Source organism: Miniopterus schreibersii (assembly GCF_964146895.1).
Source record: "Miniopterus schreibersii genome assembly, chromosome: 6".
Classification (NCBI taxonomy): Eukaryota; Metazoa; Chordata; class Mammalia; order Chiroptera; family Miniopteridae; genus Miniopterus; species Miniopterus schreibersii.
In genome coordinates this window covers 57,055,005-57,073,951 of record NC_138107.1, presented here as the reverse complement: position 1 = coordinate 57,073,951, position 18,947 = coordinate 57,055,005, and the positions used below count along the sequence as shown (strand labels likewise).

At 39.5% G+C, this 18,947-nt stretch overlaps 1 protein-coding gene across 2 annotated transcripts in view; it reads left to right on the top strand.

The window, feature by feature from the left end:
- LAMA4 (laminin subunit alpha 4) overlaps positions 1-18,947 on the top strand; it is a 116,884-nt gene that overhangs the window by 46,474 nt on the left and 51,463 nt on the right. Inside the window, exons 4-9 of one of the 2 annotated variants that reach the window (XM_081141249.1) lie at positions 470-550; positions 4,241-4,455; positions 6,604-6,678; positions 11,012-11,163; positions 12,958-13,068; positions 18,614-18,725. In XM_081141249.1, the coding sequence (XP_080997375.1) occupies positions 470-550; positions 4,241-4,455; positions 6,604-6,678; positions 11,012-11,163; positions 12,958-13,068; positions 18,614-18,725 (746 nt within the window). Of the gene's footprint in view, positions 1-469; positions 551-4,240; positions 4,456-6,603; positions 6,700-11,011; positions 11,164-12,957; positions 13,069-18,613; positions 18,726-18,947 lie in introns of both variants that reach the window. The other variant, XM_081141248.1, reaches the window with a different exon arrangement.

Genomic DNA, 18,947 nt, shown 5'->3' with positions numbered 1-18,947 from the left:
CAATTTTCAAGATACACATAACAGAAATTAAGGTTCTGTGAAGAGTATAAAGTATAGTTTAAATTGGTTCATAATCTTGAAGAGTGGAAGAGATCTACAGAAGGAAAAATGCGGGAATTTTCAAATTGATACACAGAAAGTGATGGGAATAAGAAAATTCTCATAGAAATCTAAAATTGCAGGCAAGATTTGGTTATTTTTATCCGCCTTTGGAATATGTGTTTTAGATTTGCATTTTATATACATATATGGTTTTCTAAAATTTCCACTGCTTCAAGTAAAAGTAATGAAATGCCTCTATGGAAAAATAAGTAAAGTGAACCTCAAAAATTATTTCATTAAATGGAGTGGCATTTTCTGTCTGAGCCTGCTGTCTAAACTTTCCTGAAAGGAAAAAGATTTAATTTAAATAAAGCAAATGACCACACCCATTTAGGAACTGACTTCTAATATTTCCCTATAATTCTAGTTTTGCAGAATCCTGCTATAGAAAAAGTGGAGCTGTTCGGTGTATTTGTAAAGAAAACTATGCTGGACCTAACTGTGAAAGGTAGGCTAATAAATCGTGCTATTTCTTCTGTGGGTCAAAGGAATCTGCCTGTTTCTTGCACTCCTCAGCTCTGCCTTGCTCCCCTTCAATAGGTCCTGGAGTCTATGGTTGAGAGAAGGGAGTATGGGGTAGCATTTCAGAACTGAGTAGGGAAGCTTTCCTAACTCCATGCCCCAGATATGGATATAACAGTATGTTCCCTAGAGGTCCAGGCCAGGGCCACATCTGGATAGATGGACATGGAAAGAAAAAGATGAATATGTGTATTTTAAAAAGATTCTCTGGATGGTTTTGGTAACACTCCCCTCTTTCTCCATCACTGAGAACCAGCAGTAAAATTAATGGAGAGTGAGGCTTCCTTCGGAAATAAAAAGTAAATCCAATCCCCTATTTGAGGGATAAATTTAAAATACATTGAAATGCACTGAAGTAAAATTGAAAATAAATCCTCTATCAGAGCAATCCATTAAAATCCATTGAAAAAAGTATGAATCTATTATTTAACTCATTCTTTACACCATTTCCTCCCCTGAAAAATAACAAATTTTATGAGAGTTTATACTTCCAAAATCCCTTTTGCTATTTAGGCCTAACTCTCTTTTTTTGAGTTGCTCTGGGCTTCATCCCATGTGAGCTAATCAATCAAGAAAGGCCTTGGCAACCAAGGATGCGAAGCTTCCCACTGAATGATTTCTTGGCAAGGTATTTCCCATTCTCCCCACCTGTCAACTGTTCACAGTTTTCTATGGTAAAACGGCTTTCACTAAAAAAAAATTATATATATCTCTCTCACAGAGAGGTCTTCTAATTTTCAACAGAAATGCCATTAACATTGGCCTCGTCATTGTGTTAAGGCAGCAAAATGATATGTGGTCCATAAAGACAGGGAAGGAAGGGCCAGGAAGGACCAGTCCAACAGCTAGACCAACATTTGCAGTGTGCTCCCCTCACAACAGCACACTCCCAACTACCCTGAATGTGATTCACTCAACCTCAGGATCAAAGCATAAGTCTTAAATGGTAAGCCATCTCATCTCCAAAGAAAACACCCTCCAGCTCTCAAAAAGTAGCTCTGCAACTCTTTATAAAAGGCCATAATGTCTATGGTACAGAGAAAATCTCTATACTCGGAGGTCACTGCTATTATGATTATTAAATGTACAAAATTTTGGATAATTCTTTCCCTAAAAGGTTGTGGGATTTCCCCCTTTTTTTCCTACAAAGGAAGAGGGAAAGTAAAAGCTGAGGGCCCATGTGAATTTCATCCTATGTGAGTCTATAAAATCTGTAAGGTTGAAGTTGGGACTATGACTACAGAGTTGCCTCTGAACCTCTCACCAGATGTTCTGGAAACTCAAAGTAATTTAAAGTAGGTTTACACTGTGATTGAGATTCTGACTTACAGAATAAAGAATTTGGTTTTTCTCTTGTGGAAAACCAGGGGGCAACCTATGGAGATCAAATACAGTGAAATTTAACAGAGAAAAGAAAGTAACTGGCATCCAACTTCTGTGAGTTTGGGCAAGTTCCTTCACTCCTGGACCTCAGAATCCCCAGCTGCACATTAAGGTGGCAGATCTAAGTCCAATTTCAATGAGCCTAAGAGTCTAATATTCTCTGTTTGGTGAACTGCAGCAAAGGTTAGAAATTCAATCTAGCCACATGTTCCATAGAGGAATGATTTATGTTGGCTTGGGGACTAGGGGGACAGTAAATTAGAGATTCAAAGACATGAATGAGTATGAATAACAAAACTCATTAAACATTTTCTCTTGGGGATATCTCTTTGCAGGTTGTGTGTCACTTAAATTCAATCTTATCTTTATCATAGACCTTGATTTCTAGAGTTCACAATATTATGTATAATTATGCTTAATTTGTTTCCTGTTTTTTCAGTGTATGGGCTGTGTTCTTCCTCTTCCTGTCTCTCAGCATCTTGCATAAAATAGACATGAATTGTCCCTCTGTTGGATGAATTCACTCATTCATTTACAGCAGCGGCAGTGTGGTCCAGGGTGGAGTGAAGGAAAGAACATGAGGGTCAGGAGGTCTGGGTCTTGCACTTTGACTTCCTAGCTATGTGAGCCTGAAAACCAAAGCAGCCTCTCAACCTCAGAATGCCAGGCCTGCGTGGCCTACCTCCCAGTTGCCTGTGGTAACTAAGTAAACTCACCTAGGTGAGGCTATAAGATACAAGGCAAGTCAAGAGTGTAAAAACTGAACATATACTATCATTGCAACTACACCAAAGAAAAAAAACTGAGACATAGGAATAAAGGCTGGAAGATCATATGCAAAATGTTGAACAATGATTTCTTTAGGGTCTTGCGATTACAGGTGTATGTTTTGGGTTTTTTTTATTTCTCTATTTTTCAAATGTTCTGAATCATAATTTTATTACTTTAAATGGAAGCTTTTGAAAATGTAGTGTCATATTACTACTGGCCAGTTCTTACTGATTTCCTTGGAAAGTCCTTCCTTTTTTTCCATTCCCAAGGCCAATGCCCTAGCCCAGACCTTCCACACCCTGCTCTGGTCTCCCCATTCCAGCCTGCAGTCCAAAGCCAACATAAAATCCAAATTTTAACTTCTTTCTTTAAAAAATAGGAAGATCTGGCAACACAGGTCTTTTATTCCCTTGAGGCTACAATCTGGCAGAAGTTGACAGGAACCAAGTAGCAGCTGGCCCTTAGAAGGGGCCTGCAGGCCCCACCATTCACTGCAGAGCCTCTGCTGGCCCACAGGGCAACTTCGGAAAAAAGAGAGAAAGGCATCTCTTCCTCTGAGCAGAGGCAGCCCCACACAGAGTGAAGTTTGGCAAGGCCAGTAAAGGTTGGATGGATTTTAGTCCCCACTCTCCAACTGGGCTGGGCTGTTTCATGAAGGGCCCAGCCAGCATGACCATAGGCACCGGCTGTGTCTCCACAACAAAGGCAGTTAGGTGCCTGGCATCTGTAGGCTCAGAGCTCTAAGATGTCCAGGAGAAGGGTTACCTAGGCTTCAGCTCTGTTCACAGGCAGTGCCCTCAGCTCTGCCCTCTGCTTTGTCCCCACGTTGCCTTCCCTCAGTCACAAGGTGGCTGTCGGAACTAAGAGCACCACCTGACTCTTCATTCGCCTGCAGATGAAAAGAATGCATCCCCACAACCCCCGAGCAAGAGAGCCCTGAGCTCCACGCCGACTGAGCCACCCCTGAGCCAATCCGTTTCGGACAGGACAATACCAGACACTGACTGGCTCAGGTGTCGGTAATCTGAACAATTCCCTACAGCAGGGCGGGTGGTGATTTATACCAGTGTGTCTCACAAGGTGTTATTAACATTTTGACCAAGGCAATTCTTAGCCGTGCACTAGTGGTGCATCTCATTGCAGGACATTTAGCTGATCGGGCACCACCCATCGTGTGCCAGCTGTGCACTCCAGTTGCTGGGATGACCAAGAACACCCACGCTGGTCATATCCAGACACTCCTGCATCTGGAGGGCTGGCCAAACTGAACGGGCTGTAACACGGGGGGGGGGGGGGGGGTTCTTAAAACAAAGTCTAGTCCTATTAAGAAGAAGGGAGACGTGAATGAATTCTGATAAAGCAAACCACAAATATTAACTATGCTTTTTTTCTAGGTGGGAAAGAAGATACAAAGGAAGAAAAGCTATGACTGCTAAATTTTTAACTTGTGGTTCCCCTTCAGATGTGCTCCTGGTTACTATGGCAACCCCTTGCTTGTTGGAAACACCTGTAAGAAATGTGATTGCAGTGGAAATTCAGATCCCAACCTGATTTTTGAAGATTGCGATGAGGTCACTGGCCAGTGTAGGAATTGCTTACGCAACACCACCGGATTTAAGTGTGAACACTGCGCCCCTGGCTACTATGGGGATGCCAGGATAGCCAAGAACTGTGCAGGTACAGTACTGTAAACCCTAAGACACCCGCCTGGCCAATGTGTATACTGGATTTAGACAGGTTTATCTTGGGGAAATATCACAAGTGCCCCCTTGTCTCTTTTCCAGGGTAATGTGCATCCCAAACTCACCAGGGGTAAATATTATCAAGGCTACTAATGTAACTTAGCTCATGAACTGTGACACACTGACACAAATGCACTTTTGCCTTACCATCTTATATCCCTCCAATTTTGATCAAAATCTGAAGAAAATCAGACTTCCATGGATAGCCTATGATTGGCCAGAATCCTGAATGAAAACCTGCATGGTTCACATCACTTTTCTTATTCTGGAAACCAAGTCCTATTTTTCAGTTATGTTTGATAAAACTGACATTTCAGTGAAATAAGTGAGCAAGTCAAGGGTAGAGCTTAATCGTCTCCCAATTTCTTCAAATTGGCAGAGCAAATACCTCAGGTAGAGTATAAGAGTTGACTTTACTTAGGCTGAGATGTACACATTTTATTCATAATTTCTCTAATCCATTGGCCACATAGAATGAAGCTCTTCAGAGGTAAAGTTAAACTGCCTTCCCCTAGGAATAAAGGAAGGCTGAGACTGAATATTTCTCACTCTTTTGTGACTTTGAGGGGAAGAAGAGTGAGGAGGAGGTATTGTCCTCTTGTGGCATGCTCCTATTGAAAATCCCCTCACTAAAATAGAGTCCCGCGTAAAAAGATTTTAAGTGAAAAGGTTAATATTGAGGAGGAAACACATGTGATCTACAGAAATCACAGTAAAAGTAAACATGTCCACAAGAAAGCAAAGCCCACAGAGGCATAATACCAAAAACAACACAGGGAAGAGAGCTCTGTGTCCAGCCAGACTAAAGAAAAAAAGCAGGCATCAGAGAGAACGCTGGCAGCCCTGGCCTGGTGGCTCCATTGGTTGGAGTGTCGTCCTGGACACCAAAAGGTCGAGGATCTGATCCCCGGTCAGGGCACATACGGGAGGCAACCAATCAATGTTTCTCTCTCACATAGGTAGTTTTCTCTCTCTCTCTCCCTTTCTCTCTGTCTAAAAAAAATCAATAAAAACATCCTCGGGTGAGAGTTTTTAAAAAGGCAGGAGTGCTGGCAAAATCAAAGCCTTAGACGTTTACAAATGTTCTGATTCTCAAAAGATTTTACTAAACTTGTTTCAACTACATAGAAGCAGATCACTCTTAGAAAAGAAGCTAATGTTAAAAGCAATAAGTGTAATCTTGCTGAATTGTTTAATAAATCTACATTTTGTGGAACATTAAACAGCTGAAATATAATAAATGCATTTCCCTTTAAAGCTACATTTTTTTATGATTTTTCTGTAAAGATAGTTAAGAGGTGGGGAAAATTCACAATTCTATTTCAGCTTATTGTTAGTATGGATAGCTTAGGAATTCCTTTTTAAATATTACAAATTAATTTCTACTCTGAAACTCAGTGGAAAATGAACAGTCTGATGAAATGGGGTTTTTGTGTGTTTTTCCAAATGACTTTCTTGAAAATCTTCAGTAGATGAATTATGGCCTCTCCGGTCTTCTAAATTTATGTAAATATGTCCCTAATTCTCTCCATGACATTATTCCTAGCCATCCCACTGATAGCTGTCATTTGGAGGTTTGGAGTCAGCCCTGCCAAGGGCCAACCACTGTGGAAGCCAAGATTTACTCTTGGGCCTCCTCATTCCCTCCTTGCTGGGCTGCTTTTCCCTCACACCTGGCAGTGATCAACCCCGAAGTTGGGTTAAACTGGAGAATCAGTCTACACTGCAAGGCTGGCTTTCAGATTCCAGTTGAATAATGGGCTCCCTGGTTATCTTGCATCTTGGGAAATTTACCAGGATTTTTCTGGACTGAAGCTATTGCACAATCATGTCAGAAACCCCCCAAATTTGGAGAGAAGTCCTAGAAAATTTAAATTTGCTTTTTCCCAGGGGTCATCTTTGAAAATTTCACTGGGCCCGGGCTTAATTGGGTGAGGGGCACAATCTCTATAGCATAGAATATAATTAATCCCCATTGAGGAATTATATACCGATAGCCAATATTTCTAGAAACCATGAAAACACTGCCATATTTTAAGCACTAAGAAATGAATCCCTAATCTCTTGTTTTTGTTTCCCACAGTGTGCAATTGTGGGGGAGGACCATGTGACAGTGTAACCGGAGAATGCTTGGAAGAAGGTTTTGAACCCCCTACAGGCATGGACTGCCCAACCATAAGTAAAAATAGCAGTATATGATTGACTAACCCCACTTTCTCTAATGTGCTGCAGGTGTTGGATTAAGGAGAGCTATGCAATACCCTCTCTCTAGAAATTGCTTGAGTTTCGCCCCCTGGCTTTAACCCAGTCTGTGCCTCAACCAATGAACCCTAAACAAAAAATATTGTTGTCTACTTGATTCTAATTTGCAAATAGGTGATTTACATTTAAACACCTCTACTTTACAAAGCTTATTTTATCAAGTCTTTAAGTTTAGCATCTTACCTAGCAGATAAAGGCAAATTCAGAAACATAATTCCCAATGACTGAGTTTATTTTAGCTCCTTTTTCTCCTCAGATCTCCAGATGATATGATACATAGACAATGCTTTACAACTCTGGGAAAACTGAGATACCAATAGATTTCAGTGGTTTTTCCCAAATCACTCCAAATCTAAAGTGGCACCAGAAATAAAACATTCAGGCCTTATGAAAATAAGGAGCTGTTGTCTTTATTTCCTGGATTTTTCTGTCACTCCTATCAATCAAATCATGAGCGGTCCTGATGGTGCAAGAACCTGCTGAAATATTTCAAAACAATTCCCAGAACTGGTCTTAATGACTTTTTAAGCATCCTTCAAGCCTAGAATAGTCACTGATTGATTCTTAGAAAGGTTTAAAGAAAGCTTTGCCTTAGAAAGCTTTCTATCAAAGAAAGTAACTAACTCTTCCAAAAAATTGAAGAAGAGGCCATACTTCTTAACACATTTTATGAGGCCAACATAACCCTGATACCGAAACCTGTCAAGGATAACACTAAAATAGAAAACTACAGACCAATATCTCTGATGAATACAGATGCAAAAGTCCTAAACAAAATAATAGCAAATCTAATACAACAATACATTAAAAAAATAATACACTACGATCAAGTGAGGTTCATTCCAGGGGCACAAGGATGGTTCAACATACGCAAATCAATCAATGTAATGCACCACATTAACAAAACAAAGGCTAAAGATCATATGATTTTATCAATAGATACAGAAAAAGCATTTTATAAGATACAATGTGCATTTATAATTAAAACACTGAATAAAATAGATATAGAAGGAAAGTACCTCAACATAATAAAGGCATATATGACAAACCCTAAGCCAGTATCATACTCAACGGTGAAACACTGGAAGTTTTTCCTCTAAAATCAGGAATAAGACAAGGATTCCCACTCTCACCATTCTTATTTAACATAGTTCTGGAAATCCTATCCAGAGCAATCAGGCAAAAGAAATAAATAAAAGGCATCCAAATTGGAAAGGAAGAAGTAAAAGTGTCACTTTTTGCAGATGACATGATTCTGTATATAGAAAACCCTAAAGATCACCAAAAAAGTACTAGAAACAATAAACAAATCCCATAAAGTTGCAGGATACAAAAGCAATGTACAAAAATCCACTGCTTTCCTGTATGCTAACAATGAAACTTCAGAAAAAGAAATGAAAAAAATAGCTCCTTTTGCAACTGCAACCAAAAGAATAAAATACCTAAGAATAAAATTAACAAAAGATGTGAAGGACCTATATCCTGAAAACCAGAAAACATTATTAAAAGGATTGCAAAAGACAAAATGAAATAAAAAGATACTCTGTGTTCATGGATTGGAAAAATCAATATAGTTAAAATGGTCACATTACCCAAAGCAATATACAGATTTAATGCAATCCCCATCAAAATCCCAATGTCATTTTTTAAATAAATAGAGCAAAACATCACCAGAGTTGTATGAAACCACAAAATACCCTGAATAGCCAAAGAACAAAGCTAGAGCTATCACTCTACTTGAGTTAAAATTATACCACAGAGCTACTATAATCAGAACAGCATAGTATTGGCAGAAGAACAGTTACACAGACCAATGGAACAGAATTGAGAGCCCAGATATAAAACCACAGGTATATGGGCAAATAATTTTTGACAAAGAAGCCACAAATACACAATGGAGAAAATAAAGCTTCTTCAATAAATGCTGCTGGGAGAATTGGAAAACCACATGCCAAAGAATAAAGCTAGATTATAGCTTGTTCCCTTGTATAAAAATTAAATCAAAATGGATCAAAGACCTGAAACAATAAAGTATGTAGAAGAAAACATATGTACTAAACTTATAGAAGTTGGTCATAGGGAACATTTTACGAATTTGATCTCAAAATAAGAGAAGTAGAGGCAAAAATAAATGAACGGGACTATATTAAACTAAAAAGCGTCTGCACAGCAAAAGAAACCTACAGCAAAACAAAAAGGCGACCAACCGAATGGGAGATGACATTTGCAAACAGCTCCGACAAGGGGTTAATACCCAAAATATATAAAGAACTCATACAATTCAACACCAAACAAACAATCCAATTTAAAAATGAGCAGAGGGCCTGAACAGACATGTCTCCCAAGAAGACATACGAATGGCCAACAGATATATGAAAAGATGTTCAACTTCACTTGCTATTAGGGAAATGCAAATCAGAACTACAATGAGATACCGCCTTACAACAATTGGCTGTTATCAACAAGACAGGTAATAAGTGTCGGAGAGGTTGCAGAGAAAAAGGAACCCTCATTCACTGCTGGTTGGAATGTAAACTGGTACAGCCACTATGGAAAACAGTATGGAGGTTCCTCAAAAAATTAATAATATAGTTGCCATATGACCCAGCAATCCCTCTTCTGGGTATCTACCAGAAAAGCTCAAAAACATTTATTCGCAAAGATATGTACACCCCCATGACCATCGCAACCTTGTTCAAAGTGGCCAAGACATAGAGACAACCAAAATGTCCTTAGATAGAGGACTGGATAAAGAAGTGGTATATATATATATACGATGGAATACTACTCAGCCATAAGAAAAGATGAAATACTGCCATTTGTGACAACATGGATGGATCTTGAGAATATTATACTAAGCGAAATAGCTAAAATAGCTTTTCAGTCAGAAAAAGTTAAGAGCCATGTGATTTCACTCTATATGGGATATAAAACTGAAACTCATAGACACAGACAGATAACGCCATGGTGGTTACCAGAGGGAAGGGGGTAAAGGGGCCAAATATATGGTGATGAAAGATGATTTGACTTTGGGTGGTGGGCACACAATGATACACCCAGATCATGCATCATAGAAATGTGCATCTGAAACCTATATGACCCTATGAACTAATGTCACACCAACACATTTAATTTTTAAAAAAGAAAGTAACTAATATTTACCTTTAAGTAGGGTGATTTAAAGACTAGGTATTTTTAATATTAAGTATCCCCTCCCCCAAACAAAAGTATCTTGATCTCTAAGCTCTGAGTCCCTCTGGACACAAGAGATTAACATTACTAGTGAATCACATTTTAGAAGATAGCACAGAATGTGAGGCACATGCAGGACAAAGTTTACACACTGATACCATAGGTGGTCCCCTAAGCAAGGTCACTTCAAGGACATCAAGATACCTGCCTGGCCCTACCCATTTTCCCCTCCAGCCTGCTGTTTCTCTGAGAGTGGATATGAATAAGGCCACGTTAAACTTCTAGTAACAAATTAACATATTAACAACTACTAACACTTTAGTATCCATTTACCAGTACTCCAGGAGAGAGTACAACCTGAGAGAGACTGGGAACAGGAAACTTTCAAGGGGTATACTTGTGAGTGTGCCCCAGGAGGGCACTGGGGTTTCTGGGGAACTAAATTGTGAAATGAGGGGAGCAATGAGAAATTGCAACTACCTCACCAGACAGGAGGTCAGGCCATAGGGAGGTGCTGAGTCGGTCACCCCTGGGGTGAGGCCAAGGAGGTGCTAGAACTTGAATCGAAATGGGAAAAAAATTATAGGAAAGGAGTGCCTAGCAAATAGCTGTCTTCACCAGCAGGCGCCAAGCAACAGCCTGACATGAAGAGAGTCATCCCAGAGGGCTGTCCACCACCAAAGAAAAATGGACAAGACTTCTCCTTACCTCCCCTACTCAGATGGCTATCCCTTTCGTGCTTTCCTTCTGTCTCAGTTCAGCACTCAGTATTCATGTTAACCTACTTTCCCTGTTGCATGTGTTGTTTGCTTTCCGGTGTGGTTTAAGTGGGGATAGTGCTTGATGTAGAATTTGGCTCATCTTGGGCTCTTCTCCACTTTGAGTGTAAGGACTAGTCTGTGGCCCAGAACAGCACCTAAAGAAACAAAAATGAAAATAGTATTAACTAAGGAAGTGTATATAGTGATCTACTTAAAGCAGCATGCTCCCCAGCCAACTTTTGATGTTGAAGAAATAACATGCCATTCTATCCCCAGGCTGTGACAAGTGCATCTGGGATCTGAGTGACGACCTGCGGTTGGCTGCGCTCTCCATTGAAGAAAGCAAGTCCGGTCTGTTGAGTGTGTCCTCTGGTGCTGCTGCCCACAGACACGTGAATGAAATGAACTCCACCATCTACCTCCTCAAAGTACGCGGAAATGTTGTGCCTCCTGCGTGTTTTCATTCTGGTTTCACAGACTCGCTCCTAGTAACTCCTATCCATTTTGGTATCTGAGTCCCATGGCTCTAATACAGAGTGTTAGGCCCAGGAATTTATGACACATTAATTGTAAGCATGAGCTTTCAGCCTAAACCAAAAGCTGCAATCTATAAAAGAGGTTAATACAGAAAATGAAATGCGTGAAAAACTAGTATCTATGTACAAAACTACTGAGGGACACAAAACACTCTTATTTCCTTGGCGAAGCTGTACATTAGTCATTCAAGTAATTACCACACACTTACCATTACCTTACCCTCAATTTGCAATGTTTTGAGGAGTTTCTCTAGGAACTTTTCTGTGTCTCTCTGTTTCTCTATTTCTATCTTTGTCTCTCTATCTCCGACCCTACCTTTCCTTCTCACTGCCATATTTTCTCTCACTTTCCCACACTCACACACACTCAGGCACACGACATACTCGCATGCTGTTTCTCCTCGCAGGCCTAGTGGCTAATCTCTAATAAACAAGTTAAAGGCAGGCAACAGACTGCCTGTGCTTTTATATCTAAGCTTTAAGGAGTGGTTTTATTTTCCCCCTCTGTAGCATGGGCTTCTATCACAACCAACAGATATTTTTTAAAAACAATAATAATTAACGGAAAGGACAATGGAATTAAGACCAGCACACTTCTTTTTTTTTTTTTTTTTTAACTTCGTTAGTCAATTTAGTATAATAGTTAAGAGCATTAGCTTTGAATTTAGATTATTTGCATTCAAATGCCAATTCTGACACTTACTAGCTATGTAACCTTGGGTAAGTTATTTAACATCTTTATTCTTCAGTTTTTTCATCTGGAATTGAGGAGAATTACTGAACCATCTCATGGGTTGTTGAGAGAATTCAGTGAGTTGATATGTGTAGAACAGTAAGAACGGTACCTAGAACGGTAAGTGCTCATAGTAAGTGCTTGTTGAAGTGCAAATGAGATGCACAGCAACTGGCAAAAAATGTAAAATGCAAAACAGAACGAAAATCCCAAAATCTCGTAGAGCTGGATAGAATCTTAGTGAGCATTCTATTTCAAACTTAGACATCTTTCTTGTCCAGTCATCTGTTTGGACACATGAAGGCACTAAGTCTCAGAGGAGTCACCCAGATGCAGGCCTCTTGATACCACTTGAACCCTCTTTCCCCAAGAGCACAACTTCAAGATAGTTATAATTATAGCTGACAGGAAGTCAGTGCCCAGGCTGATGGGCTTACTCTAAAGGAATCTGAATGAAGCCAAATTGGGACCAAGCTCCTCAAAGAAAGGGGCAAATAGTCTGAAATAAAGAGAATTGCCCTCCTTATTCCAAAAAAAGAAACACAGGTAAAGCTGTAAACTACATTTATATTCATCTGTGTGGGTTGATCATTTCTTCCAAAGCCTTCCAAAATTGGCATTTTAAAGCTCAGACACCCAAGGCCACCACCAGTCTATATTGTGCATTTGTGCAAATTAGGAAAAGGTGCCCTTTCCCCATGGCCAGCACAGCTCAGGCCAGGGTCTCTGCCTGATGAGCAGAACTCAAAGAATTTTAGCCCCTAAGGGCCCTGAGAACCTTCATACAGACCCCCAACCTTCATACCAGCCTGTAACAGCCTGTAGACCCCACTATTTGGGGAACAGAGGCTCACATTCTACTCTGAGTCCTCTAACATAGGAAGAATTTTGTGTTTATTTTTACAAACCTGGTGTACACATCTACTAATTATTTTCAAAATATTTTTCCACAGACAAAATTGTCAGAAAGAGAAAACCAGTATATTCTCAGAAAGATACAAATCAACAATGCTGAGAATACAATGAAAAGCCTTCTGTCTGACCTGGATGAATTAGCTGAAAGGGTATGTATTCAGTTTCTGGGACTACCTTCAGAGAAAGGACTTAGCTGGTGTTAACTGAGGTTTAACACATCTCAGAAAATATGCAGTGACTCAAGTATCTTAAAATAAATCAAGGGTATACTCAGTCTCTACTGTTTTTCCCATTTTGACTGGTTTCCTTGAAAAACTGTGTTTTATGGGGAACTTTTTTTTATATTTGCTGCTGGTTAATATGGTTGATATATGTTTCAATTAGAATAGTTGTTCAGCTGTTTGCCTTAGCATGTTATGACTAAGAACTGTAGAGCATCCAGAAATAAGCTTTACTATATAAAATATGAAATATAAATGTTTGCTAAAGGATGTATTAAATAATAAAAGGAAAGAAGAGGAATTGTGCTGAGAAAGCAATTTTGCACTTTGCCAGGAAAAAAAATCACTTTCGACCCGCACCTTATACTATATACTAAGTTTAAATTCCAGTCAGATTAAAGACTTGAGTTTAAATCTCAAATTCACAAGAAAGCAGAACTAAATATTTATGAAAAATTAAAAGGAAATAAAAATACATTTAAATACAGCATGAGGAATTACAATAAAAAATTATAATAGATTTGACAAGATAAAATTTCCAATACCCAGTAAAACAACTAAATAAATGAAAATGTCAATGAGACGAAGAAATATATTAAGGAAAATATGACTTGTGAAAGCTCTCAGAAATTAACAAGAAAAGCACTGAAACTTGAGCAGAGTCAGTGTGAGAAACTGTTAAATACACTCCCCAGGAGTCTAATGGAAAAATATCCATCCTCTGTAGTAATAAAAAAAATACAACTAAGCCACAAGGCGTCATATTTAACATATTAAACTGTTTAATACATTTTTTCCCCCTTGTTATGCTCCACCAGTGCTGCCCAGAGTGCTCTAGAATTTCTGCTTTCCTATATGGGTGTTTGACATACACTGTTGAACTGCTTTTCAAAAACAATTCTCATTTTCTACAAAAATAAAGGTTAAAATGACTTTGATAATCTCTTTTTACCTTGGAGCTCTTAAACTTTTAAGAAATTAAGCTTGTAAAAATGTTAATTTCTCTAATTGGACCCTGGGAAGATTCAACTACTTTGAAATGCACATGAAAATTGTCCTTGCTTCCCATACAATGCCACATATTAATCCAACTGCCAGCATTTGAAAAGCAGCGAGATCTCTTAAGTTTCAAAGGAGGCACCAAGAAAGAAATCTTCCTGAAAAGCTCATTGTGATTTTATATTTATATCATGGTTGGAACTTGCCCAAGGTGTCTCAATTCTTGAGGAAATGTTTTCACCAAGATTAGTTCCTCCCACAGCTCAGACCATTTTGTTGTGTAGTTTTTTTTACTTTCAATATAAGTTAAATGCAGGCTTTCATAGGGAGAAATAAGCAAGCTTGAAAGCACCGTCCCAGAAGAAAAGGCTACAGGACAACAAGAGCATGCCACCAAAGCAGGAGGTTGATGATAAAGCTCCTGGAACATTCGCCCAGCTGTTTCCATTGATTCTTACTGAAAATAATGTCCTTCTGACTGCAACAGTCCTGATGGTACAAGGACCTACTGAAACATTTCCAAGTCAATGCCCAGAGTTTGTTGCAAGGACTTCTCAAGCACCCTCAAGCCCTTAGTCTAGGAGAGTCCATACGTTATTCTAAGAAGGATTTAAGAAAAGCTTTGTCTTAGAAAGATTTCTATCAAGAAAGTAATGTTGCCTCTTGAACTTGGAAATACCTCTGTATGCAAATGACCTGTCACATGAATCTCATGTGACCCAAATCTCACAATTTATATTAACGTGAAGTTACTGGTTTTGTTCCAACATCCATACCCAAGTCCCCTGGCCCCCTTTTGGGATATCCTATAGCCCTTTCCCACCCTGTACTTCTGGGAAGCCCCTAAAGGATGCCCATGTATTTGATGAAAAGAGATCTTTAGGAATGGAAGGAAAGTAGGTCACCTCCACACATCAAAAACATCTAAGCCTCATTTCTGATCCTGACAAAAAGGCAGGACAAAAATAAAAATATGTTTCCATTCCAAAAGCATTACTTAATACCTGGTATATAACTATTATTGTGCTAGGTGCTAGAGATACTGAAGTTAATAAAATAATACCCCTGTTCTCAAAGAGTTCACAGTCTAGTAGGGAAAACTAGACATGTTTAAAAAAAATTATATACTGGCTCACGTGGTTCAGCAGTTGAGCAACGACCTATGACCCAGAAGATCACAGTTAGATTCCAGGTCAGGGCACAGGCCCGGGTCGCGGGCTCGATCCCCAATAGGGAGCGTGCAGGAGGCAGCCGATCAATGACTCTCATCATTGATGTTTCTCTCTCCCTCTCCCTTCCTCTCTCTGAAATCAATAAAGATATATTTTTAAAAAAATCATAACAGCATTCAATAATCAAGGCATGATACAACCTAAAGAGATAACTCCAAGGAAGAAATAACTAACTGTTTGGGCAGGGGTACTTTAGTGAAGACTTCTCAGAGAAGATGAGCATTGACCCGTGCATTGAAGAATGACTAGGAGTTTATCAAGTGTTTCCCAGCAGGGGGAAATCACCACAAAGCAGAAAGGTGTGAAGCAACACATTATATTCTTAGGACTAGAAGAACTTTGGCCTTGGCCTTCTGGAAGATTAATTGTAAGGAGCAGAAGATAATGCTAAAGAAGTTCTCAGAGGCCAGATCATAAAGAACCTTGCTCACCATGCTAGGAACATATAAATTTCATCCTGTGGACTTTGGAAGACATTGAGGCATTTGCTTAGAACAATGAGGTGATCAGATTTGGAATTTCAGAAGCATTACTCCTCGGTAAGGACCATAGATTGGTGAGTAAAAGCTCTGAAGATAGGGACACAAATTAGCAGACTGGCACAGTAGTCTAAACAAGAGTGGTTGATTGCTGCATTGTCTTCATCTGAAAAGAACTGCAGTTAACAAGGATTAACTAAGACTATGGAAGTGGGGAACGGGAGGGGGGCCAGAATGACAAGTGGAATAAAAACAATTGGGTGACCAATTGGATATGAGGATAAACAAGGAGGAAAGCTCTGACTTGCAGAAATGGATGACTAAGACTAAAAATACAGACTGGTTTACCCGGGACATTTTGAGGATGAGGTATCTATGGATGCCCAGGGGGCAGTCAGAGAGTTGAGTCTGTTGCTCAGGGAAGAGATCAAGGCTGGACAGGTATTTGGAAGTCTTCATGTTTAGGAGGTGGGCACATGCACAGAAGTAATGTCACTCTACAGATTCTGAAGTGGCACACCAGTATTCCTACTGCTGTTTTGTTCAAGACTGTCCCTGTTTATGCTGGTCTCCCAGAGTGATTATTAAAAGTTCCCCCTTTCACTCTCAAAAGTGTCACCATTTCAACAATAATGATCACCCGAGATAGATTTATCATCCTCAATCTGGTTATTTTTTTTTTAAATTAGTATTCCAGGTACATTACACTTTATGCACTTTATGACAAAAACTTCTTGTTACTTTTTACATCAAATATCTACAAGGAGAATTCACTGTTTAGGTGAGTAAATGATTATTCCATTTGCAGTGTAAACCATTAACTGATTTATGGTTGTGAGATAATTTTTTCATTTCAGTTTTTCTTAAGGCAAGGTGTACCTGTTTAACCATATGTCCATATAATTTCGTTCCATAAGCAAAGTTACAGAAAAAAATATAACATTCACATAAAGCATTACTATGTTATAGCCAGTAATTTTGCAGTTTAAAGTAATGGACATTCCTCTTTGCCACTGAGTCTTTTGTTAAATACATATAAGCGCCCTCTGGTGTTTGTCAGAAAGAAGAGGTTTTCTTAGAGATCAGGGATCCTCCAGCTGTCTTTTCATTGCTTCAATTCAAAGTTTCCATAATAAATTAAATGAACACATTAATAACAATAGCATTTTCCCTTGAAGGAAGAAGCCAAAGTAAAAAATATGCTGTGCTGTGCAAATAGAATTCAATTTAAACAAGTAGATCAAAGATCAACTTGTTAAATTTTTTTAAATGTTTTAAATGATTGTGTTCATATTTTTAAAAGGCGGGGAGAGGTGTCATCAGGAATAATATTCATCTTATTTTCTGCATCATCTAATTTTAAAATGACCATGAATTTTGAGTCACTGGAAAGCATTAGAACAAGGCAAGAGAGGACAGGAATTGGATGAAGGAAAACAGTGACTCAGGACGCAATGTCCATTCAGAGAGCCCACTGTTTAGGGAAGGGACTGACGGCTGCGTCGCTGCTGCCCAGGGAGCTTGTGTGGAGGGGATTTCAGACTTGCTCCGTAAAAAGCCTCTAGGGCTTATGTTTGCGATGATACAATTTCTGCATTCTCTTCCTAAGGACCACTTGCTTGGATTATACCTGGGAAGCGTAAAAACATTCCGGGTGTAATAATGGCATAATCCTCTGGCTAAACCATGGGTGAAAGGAGACAACGGCTGCTTCCCCGTCCTGGGGAAACTGTGCAATGGGTCTCCCAGCACTCTGTGGCAGGCCACCCTGTAGTCCATTCGGGTACTACAGGCCTCTGTGACAGACCTGAGCCGAAACCAAAACCAAACAAAAGAACACCAGGTGAAGCAAGTGGGCATCTACCAAGTGCCAGACTGAAGAAGTCCTCCTCTTAAATATAACCCATGAGTCAGTCTTTCTAATGCCAAAAGAAAGTACATGTCCCCGATGCCTTGCATGCAGACCCGCGTCCTGGCCTTGAACCATTTCTTAGATCAGCTTCTGCCCTCACACACACACAGGGACACCCATACGCATGCTCCCCCACACATCCTTTCTTCAGAAGCCACATTTGAGTTGGGATTTCATTTTAACAAACACTTTGTGGGAACTCTGAAACAGAAGCTCCTAAGTTGAGAGAATGGAGTCAGCTTCCCGGAGAAGAGGGTCATTCACTCTGAGCCAAATCTGCCTGAACAGTTATTTGTACTCAAGCGCCTTCACTGTTGATGGGAATCTGGAGGGCAGCGCTGAAAACGGCACTTAGCCCAGCGAGCAGAATCCTTTGAATTTCTGTGGTAATTCAGTTTCACCAGTGATTGGACCACCCAGGAGCCACAGGATGCATGGAGCATTTCAAGATCTGCCTACTTTCTCCACAGTTTTCCCTTTGAAGCTTTAAGCTCTTTAGTCAGCACAATGTCAAACTGCTCAACGCACATGGAAAATCTCCTAGTCTGGCATCTTGAGATACAGTGAAAATTCAAAGGGTAAATTACCTATGAAAGCTTGTTGGTTTGGATTGAACTGTGATGGATGGCATAGGAATGGCATCTGATTTTACAGCATTCTGTAACCCTAAAGCTGGTCATCACAGCAGCCTTCATGCATGGTTTCAGGGACCATTTTATATGTTATAGAACTTTCATAAGTCAGGGAAATTTATGTTTATGAAAAACATTATTCCTACTCACCCCCATAGACACATATACAGCATTCCCTTCTTGTAAATATAATCTGGTGCTTACATGGATTATTTATAGGACAGTAAAGCCTCAAGAAAGAGCCAACTGGCTCAGAAGGAAAGTATGGATACCATTAACCACGCAACTCAGCTTGTAGAGCAAGCCCACGACATGAGGGATAAAATCCAAGGTAAATATAACCTCTTCTGGCTCAGCTTGATCATTCCTGTTATTAACAATAACAAAAAATAATAGCTACTGTTAGTGTTTACAATTGTGCCAAGAACTGCTGCTAAAGTGTTATAGGTTTGAACTTATACGAGGTCTGCATTTCAAGTTTGATTACCTGGGATTTCTGAGCACTCATCCTTACTTATAATCTGTAAATTTTCAAGAATAAATGTTCAGAATC